The following is a 7,988-nucleotide window of genomic DNA, read 5'->3' on the forward strand; positions in this document are numbered from 1 at the left end:
AGGTATCAGGGCGGTCGAGGTGCCAACACACTCTAATATGGTTAAAATGCAGGGCTGTTACGACTCACTGCACCGAGGTAGAACTGGTGTGTGCGTAAATATTATCAGTATTGTCAAGAAGCAAGTGAAAAATGCCTAGTTTAACAATGTTTAGTTTAAATAATCAAACACTTGGAAGTGGTTTTCATCGACGTTTGGTCTTGTCTTTGCAGTTCAAAATAAAAGTTATTTTGCAAATGAACTAATTTTGTATGACCTTTTTGTCGTTGTTAATGTAGGGTTATTTCAATGAGGTGAATAATTGATGTCCCAGGTTTGAAACGGATTCACCATTTTACACCAGGAAGGCAAGGACTGATACTATGCAAAAGATAATTTCTTGGCAGGGTATTTTACCTGGTTGAATTAGTAATATCATAGGCTTCTTTAATGGAAGCTTGTTTCAGCTGTTATTATCCATTAACATGTTATATTCAATGTGTCTGCAATTGTATCTCATGTATTGATTGTTATCCAAATAACCAATCTATTTTGTGCATGTAGCTGAAGTTTTAAATATGATGATAAATAGTTCCTTGTGCTGCAGAATTCAGCCTCTGAGCCATATGATACTATCCTAGAGTTTTTCTGTTCATTGCCAGACTATCTTAACACATTCTATCTTCATTTTTGTTTTCAGTATCTACTCCATATGCATTTCAGTAATGATGACGACGTGGATGTAAATTAATATCTCGTATGTACATTTTCAGTTGTAACAAAAGTTAGCATGAAAACTAGATGAGACAAGGAGATGGCTGGGAGAAAGAATGTACACCACCACAGTACCAAAGGAGACAGCCCCACCACTCTTGTAAGCCTATAGTGTATTGTATATGAATGAGTTTAAGGAAGGGCAGCCAAATGACTGTGCATAAGGTGACAAAGGCAGTCTGTTCGTGGCTGGCTCCTCTGAGATTAAGATTTCTGGCTGTAAATGGACAGATTATAAAGTTTTAGTTTTGCTCTTATTTATGGGTATCACAAACCAAACTAAGCTACTTTAGACCTGACCAAACCATGAATAAAAAGCTTTGATCCAAGCCTCTGCATTCTCTTAATCTAATTTTGGTAGAGAAGGAAAACAAAAAGTATTTAGCCTACACAGTTGACTTGTTATAGTAAATAGCTAATGTTCAAAGCAAATACAGTATTCTGTAATATGATTACTGTATATATTTTCTTTTACATCATATCATTTATAAAGGCTTCAACTTGTATGCATGCGTCAACCTTGGTCGCCTGAAAGTTATAAGTTGTATGCATTTTACTTATAATTTCTTCGTCCCTTACTATACCAAGCAGCAATTGAAGGGTCTTCCTATAAGCTGCCTTTTTTATTTTTTTTTTTTTTTTTTTTTTTAGTCCTCTGTAAGGGAAAAGAAAAAAAAAAACTGTAAATGGTTTTGCTAGTTTCCCACAGTTTACAGAGGCAGTTGGACAAAGTTGTAATATTTTGGAACACATACCTGACTTGCAGTGTTACGAGGACTACCTGTGCAGCATATGCATTCTCAACCACCAACTTATACCAGCAGGTGGGTGACACTGACAGGAGCATCCAGTCAGCGGAGGATGACTTGCGACGGTTGGATGAGGAACTGGACCGCAGAATCAATCAGGTCCTGAAATTGACACAACCACCTCGACATGTGAGCAGAGATTGCAAGTGAAATGTGTTGTCTTACATCTATACTTTCTCTAGATCCCACCTCACCACGTCTTTAGGTGGCAGAAAGGATCATGGTGATTATAATGATCGGTCTTGTTCAAAGTTTGTACTTTATATATTAAGTCTATCTGTTTGCTTAATGCCATGCCCCAGTCTTTATCCTCAGTGGGAATATTTGTTCCAGATTCCTCGAGTTAACAAAATTGCAAAGCCACCTCCACCTAGATTGTCCCAGAAGACCAACATCCCACCAGCCACTTACAAGACTTGTGGCATCATTAGTATTCTCAATGGCAAGGTTGAAGTGCAGGGGCAGACCATCAAGAACAGGGAGGAGATGGGAATTTCCAAGGCAGAGGTGGGAGTACATGAGGCGCTGGGGTCTGATAAGGAAGTGGAGGGGTCTGTTAAGGAGGTGGGAACATTCAAAGTGAAGGAGTCAGGCATAACACACTTAACTGGAGGAAAGGGATTGAATGTGGATAAGGACAGTGCATGGGGAATTGGACTGCCATCTGTGCTTCCAACTGTAGGGGCAGAAACACAAAATTATGTAATAGCTGGGAAACAAGACCATATAAGTGAAGCCCAAGGAGAGAGTAATGCAGATGGACAGAAGAGATATGAAGAAAGAAATGCAGCTGAAAATTATACAGAAAAAGTACAAAATGCAGGAAGTGCTCAACCCAAAGGAATGAACAGTGGTATAAGTAATGAAGCAGAATACAACGACAAGGAAAAAGGAGAAAATGCCACTGATGAGAGTGATGAAGACATAGACGATCAAGATGCCATATTTGACGAGTTCCTGGACACCCACACGCGAGGCAAGATACAACTGCTGATGACCAAGGTGACGATGCTGACCCAGGCACTCCAAGCAGCCAAGGATGAGTGTATGAGTTTGGTGAGTCAGTGAAGAAGGCTGAAGGAAAGGGTAGGTGGGTGTGAGTGGAAGAACAGGGGTGGATTGGAGAGGATGGATGGAAGGGGGCTGGAGTGAAGGGAAAGATGGGTGGGTGGGAGCATTGGTTACCACTTAGCAAGGACAGACCTGGCAGATACACTATGGAGGATGGAATGGTAGATCACAATATGGAAATTTTTAAAAGGAAAGGCTGATGGGATGACACAACATGGGAATGGTTAGAGAGGGAAGGATAAAAACTTCAAGAATATTCTAATGGATGAATGAATGTCTACACTGATTACATGATGCAGAACAAAATTATAAAACTGTAACTTTTTCAGTAGGTAGGTTTTTCCTAAGCTGAATAAAATCATCAGGTAATAGGAAGAATAAAATGTTACACGTGTTGGCATCAAGAATAGAATGTAATTGAAGTTTTTGGTTCCATAAAGTACCAGAAGGTTTATTGTTATGTAGGATGAATAAGAAACACTGGAAGTTATTAGTAATGTAAACTGTTGGCAAAGTGTTGCTAATGTCATGCCACTTTGTGGTTATTTCATATCACACAAAATGACAGAAATGTAGCTACCACACTTATTTTAATTTCATTGTAGCTGTAGTATGTCTATAAGTAAACAGTTCTCTCATTCCATCCCAGATAACCTTCCTGTACTGTTTATATTGCACTCAGTCATGTTCCTCCAACTTGGTTACAATCGTCTTCATTCATATATGTATATACCCGTACTTCATCAGTATACACCTATATAATCACTGGTTTCTGCCATACATTCAAACCACTGAAATGTACAACTGTAAACTTCTGTCTCCATCTCATATTCACATCATTTACGCCTCCATCCCATAGTCAAACCAGAAGCGCGAGTTGAGCCGAGCACTGCAGGAGGGTGAGGGAGAGCGGCGGGTGCTGGCCAGACGGGTTACAGCGCTACAGCAGGACTCGACCAGACTCACTCGAACCAACACACAGCTCAGCACTCAGGTTAAGGAGCTCACCACAGAGTGTCAGGCACTACGCAAGGTACAGTCAGTCATGAGTTCTGTTCTGGACCACAAACAAGTAACAGTGACACTACTGCTTGAGATGCATTTATTAATGATGTACTGTCCCATGAAACTGCCCTAGCTCTAGAATCCATTATTCCATCCTTTGCTCCTTGGAAATAACGTACCCCACTTCACTAAGCACTGTTATGACCTTCTGCTGCTGTTTTTACTTTCCTCTTTCTGGGTCCTTTCCACCATCTTGAAACAGAACTGGGTTAATATGATCAAGGACAGTACTGCTCTCTGTATGAAAAACAAGTGAGATGATTATTTTTTTATTATTTTTTTTTTTTTACCCTACAGAGAAATGGCAGCAGTATGCATAGTAGTAGCCCATAAGACTGGTACAGTACACATTAAGCCAGTTATGAAACCGATAAAAAATATAATGAAAAGTGTTAGTGTTTCAAAGCTTACAGTCCTGAGCCTCAAAAGCTGTTTACATTCTCATTGTTTAATGTATGTGGAATGATATTACTGACTGCAACTTTGTGTGTGTTGTCAGGAAATGTCATGTGTGCGTCAGCGTGACGGTGAGCAGCGAGGCACTCATAACACACTCCAGGCACAGCTGTCTCGGGCAAGGGCTGAATCAGCATCTCTGCGCAACCAACTGTCAGCTCTTACAACCCGGCACAAGGTGAATTTTTATACTTCAGTTTCATTTCGAATATGCAATCTGTAACCTGTTGAAACCAGGGACATCATTTTTGTCAAATCCTTACCATCTACAGATAAATTAATTCAGCATAGGATAGACTTTAAAACTGGAGCGGTTACATATAGCCCTAATAAGCATCTTCAGTACAGGATCCCCTTCCTGAGTTGAAAAAACTGATCTGGCGGCATCAGGAATAAATTAGAAAAGGACATCACCTGGATTGACGGGGTTAATCATGTGAGTGAAGAATGTCACTGGAGCTCTGCACAGATTTTCTTTCTGGGAATGTTGGGAGAATAACATATTTTGACAGACCAAGAATGGATACTGAATCTAGAAGACTGTACTGTATCACTTCACCTGCTACAGGCATTGGTCACATATTCACCTTTGTACAGGTAATCACCATAACATGTGGAAAATTCTGTATCCATAGGCTTAATCAACAGTTTATGTTAAAGTGCAGTACTGAATTACCAGTATATTTTCTTTTTCATCAGATATACACCTTATAAACCAGATTACGAATGTGACATAAGTTTGGATTTTGAACGTTAAATGAAATACCAATGCAGTAGTGTGAACAGGAGTATAGCTTACTCTGCTGGTGTTGCATGCATCTCTCTATGTTGGAAGAAACCCATGCATTATGATACTGTGCTGTGTTAAAATATCTTCAGCCTAATACAGTTATGATTGTTAATTTGAGGCTGAGATCCAGAGCAAGATTTTTTAGTGACACAAATTAGAGAAAACAGGACATGCCTGGTACAGTCTAACCCTCTTCTTGAGTGCTACAGAAGATAGGGAAATATATGCAGTGACCAGTGAGGTTCCCAGTTCCCTACAAATACAGTCCTGTACCAGGACATGGGATGTTTAGCTCTCAGTCCCACTCCTTTTAGTCACTGTTTTTGACATACTGAGTATATGTGCATATTACCCACTCTTCTGTGGAGTACAGTGCTGTACACCACTGTCCTTGTATTGTTACTTTAACATAGGATTTCATCATACACTAAGTATATGTACACACAAAAGTCAAAGTTTTGCCCATTTCTGATTGACTTAAGTCAGAAGCAAGGCATCTGATAGAAGAGGCAGCAGAACAGTTGTAATTTTCCATTCCCAGCTACTTTGAAGGTAGATAATTAGTTCTTTTTAAACCTGAGGTTTGACTTAACTCCAAACATTGGTGGACATACATTTTGGCTTTTGAGTGTACATTTTATTGCCTTATTGCAGATAATAACTAACGTAATCTAACTTTATTACAGCTGCGTCAAACAAGAATGCATAGAATATAGGTACCTATGCTGTAATTATTTGAATAGCTGAAGCAAATACAGTACATCATGTGTGCCATAGTATAGGCTGCACAGTTGAAGCTGTAATAACTCCTCTCACCTTGTCTTGATACGATTTGTGTGTAGGAGTAATAAATACTTGGATCCACGAGACAGGAGGAGGTGAAGGGACTACGAAAGCAGGTGGAGGAGGCAGAGAAGAAAGGGTGGGAACTGGAGCGAGCAAGGAGGAATCTTGCTGCCCTCACAGCCAAGCAAGAGAGACTTATTGAGGTCCTTCAGAAGCAAAAGGTGAGATGAGAAAAGAAGCTTGATGGAGGAAAAATCTTACTGGCATACCAAGAAAGGTCACTGTCACTTAACCAATAAAATACAGTAGGGTGAAAGGTTTTATATACTATTCTTGCTATCTGCAGGCAGTTTTATTCAGCTTGAGAGAGACTTTTAAGACTGAAGAGGATAGGTATACAGGCTTCATTAACCACTTCACTACACCATTCTATTTCAGGGAAATAAAATGACAAGGTGGATGCAGAGATAAGAGATAAATGAGGCAAGTGAAGAGGGGTGATGAGATAAAGGGGAAAAAAATTGATTAAGTGTTGGTGGCACAGAGATAGGGAGGGAGACAAGAAAGATGTGTTTTAATATCAAGTATTTGAAAATAGTTTTAATATAAGGTATTTGACAATATATAGCATTTTCATATTATAATCACCCCTACAATAACCCATTAATATATGCCAACTGATGCATTTTTGCAACTATTTCTTGCTGTCATCAAACATTAAAATTCAGATTAGGAGACAAACTTAATACTGATTGCCACACTCCCCCAATATAGTGTACAGTATTAATTGTATATATAGGCAAGTTGGGATATTTTGGAACATATCCATGACTTCCATCTATCTACAGTATTGCCAGATGCCATAATCCCATAAGGGGTGGCCATTTGACTTTGAGTTATTTGTTTTACGGGGAGGGGCACTAACCCTCCACCAACCCACTTGTTGACACGTAGGGAGCATGTATGGTCTGGTTATATGGTTACCACCCAGTGTTGTAAGTAGTTTCCTGACTTCTGACCCCAAAATAGCCTCCATCTATCATCCAGTCCTTTATTGCATAACATCCCTTTTTTAATGAGGACCCTGTACAACCCCAAACCTAATTCCATCATCCAGTCCTTTATTGCCTAATGCATCCATTCTCATGATTACTACCTTTACCTTAACCCTGACAGAGGAACATAGCAGCAGGGAAGGCAGTGGCAGCCCTGGAGGAGAAATTTTTGGCTACCATCGCACCCCTCCAGCCCCAGTGATATGTATGTGAGGGCACCCTGTTATTCCTCCTTTGTATGTCGTCTTTGATTCTCCTCGTGGCCTTAACCCTCTCATGGCTGTGTTGGAATGATCATATTTTAGCTAACACATGAAAGTCTTATTCAGCTAAAGGTCAGTCAAAAGGGGCATGAGTGTTAAAACTGTCACTTTCAACCTTCTCATGGTCAGGACTTAATACTCTGTCTCAGCTGATGCCACACAGCCATATTTAGCTGAGAGTGTTAACCCCTTCTCTATGATGGGTCTCTTCTCAGTTGAATAATATCATTTGTTAGTCATGAAAAGAAATTAACCCCATCCATCTGAGGAAGTGGTTTTCATTTTTTCCCTTGTTACCAGCAGATCCTTTGTACAAGTAAGGACAGACCTCTAGCAGTACAGGGGTTAGTGAAAGATGTATTCAGCTCCTCAAGGGTTCCAAATTCTTCACTAAGGTCAATAAAGTCTGGGGGTCGCAAAAATGAAAAATAATTCGTTCTCAGATTCGAGAGGTTAAAAAGATTGAACTGTGGCAAAAATGTTAATGAGGGCTTTTTCTAACCACTGCATGATGTGTGATTCCTTGTAAGTTGAATGGAACTTTCTTGCAATAGCAGAAATAATATAAGACATCATTATACAGAAGTAGTTATGTGCCTGATGAGGGGATTTTTGGTTAGGGGTACACCAGCCAATTGGTTTAGGAAAAATAATAATGTGCAGGACATAATACTTGACTTACTTGACAGTTGCACAAATTGGATATATTTTTTTACAGTTCACTGTGTACCTGTTCAAAAGTGCCTGTAACACTATGTGGAAAAGTTAGCACAAAAACTATTGCACTGCAGATCAGTATATTCATTCAAGCATTTCTTCCATTGCCACAAATAAAGCCGATATGCCTATTCCTATAACAGTAGCAGTATATTAAAAAAAATAAAAAATAAAAAAAAATAAAAATAAAAAAAATAAAGACTACTTGTATTCATGTACACCT

At 39.4% G+C, this 7,988-nt stretch overlaps 1 protein-coding gene across 1 annotated transcript; it reads left to right on the plus strand.

The window, feature by feature from the left end:
- The first annotated feature begins 1,439 nt into the window (after nt 1-1,439).
- Nucleotides 1,440-6,987, plus strand: LOC145405023 (uncharacterized). The gene is made up of 6 exons (XM_080276523.1): nt 1,440-1,691; nt 1,896-2,618; nt 3,493-3,666; nt 4,198-4,332; nt 5,817-5,951; nt 6,907-6,987. The coding sequence occupies exons 1-6, from the start codon at nt 1,440-1,442 to the stop codon at nt 6,985-6,987; spliced, it is 1,500 nt and encodes a 499-aa protein (XP_080132649.1).
- The last annotated feature ends 1,001 nt before the right edge of the window (nt 6,988-7,988 follow it).

The sequence above is a fragment of the Coenobita brevimanus genome, chromosome 65, assembly GCF_032717465.1.
Source record: "Coenobita brevimanus isolate Jiangsu-jjx chromosome 65, ASM3271746v2, whole genome shotgun sequence".
Lineage (NCBI taxonomy): Eukaryota > Metazoa > Arthropoda > Malacostraca > Decapoda > Coenobitidae > Coenobita > Coenobita brevimanus.

Excerpts from the sequence above, each read along its gene's own strand:
- LOC145405023 (XM_080276523.1), top strand. The coding sequence starts at position 1,440 with ATGGTTTTGCTAGTTTCCCACAGTTTACAGAGGCAGTTGGACAAAGTT. Across the intron at positions 2,619-3,492 it reads AGGATGAGTGTATGAGTTTG|TCAAACCAGAAGCGCGAGTT; the intron begins GTGAGTCAGTGA and ends TCCATCCCATAG. Across the intron at positions 5,952-6,906 it reads AGGTCCTTCAGAAGCAAAAG|AGGAACATAGCAGCAGGGAA; the intron begins GTGAGATGAGAA and ends TAACCCTGACAG.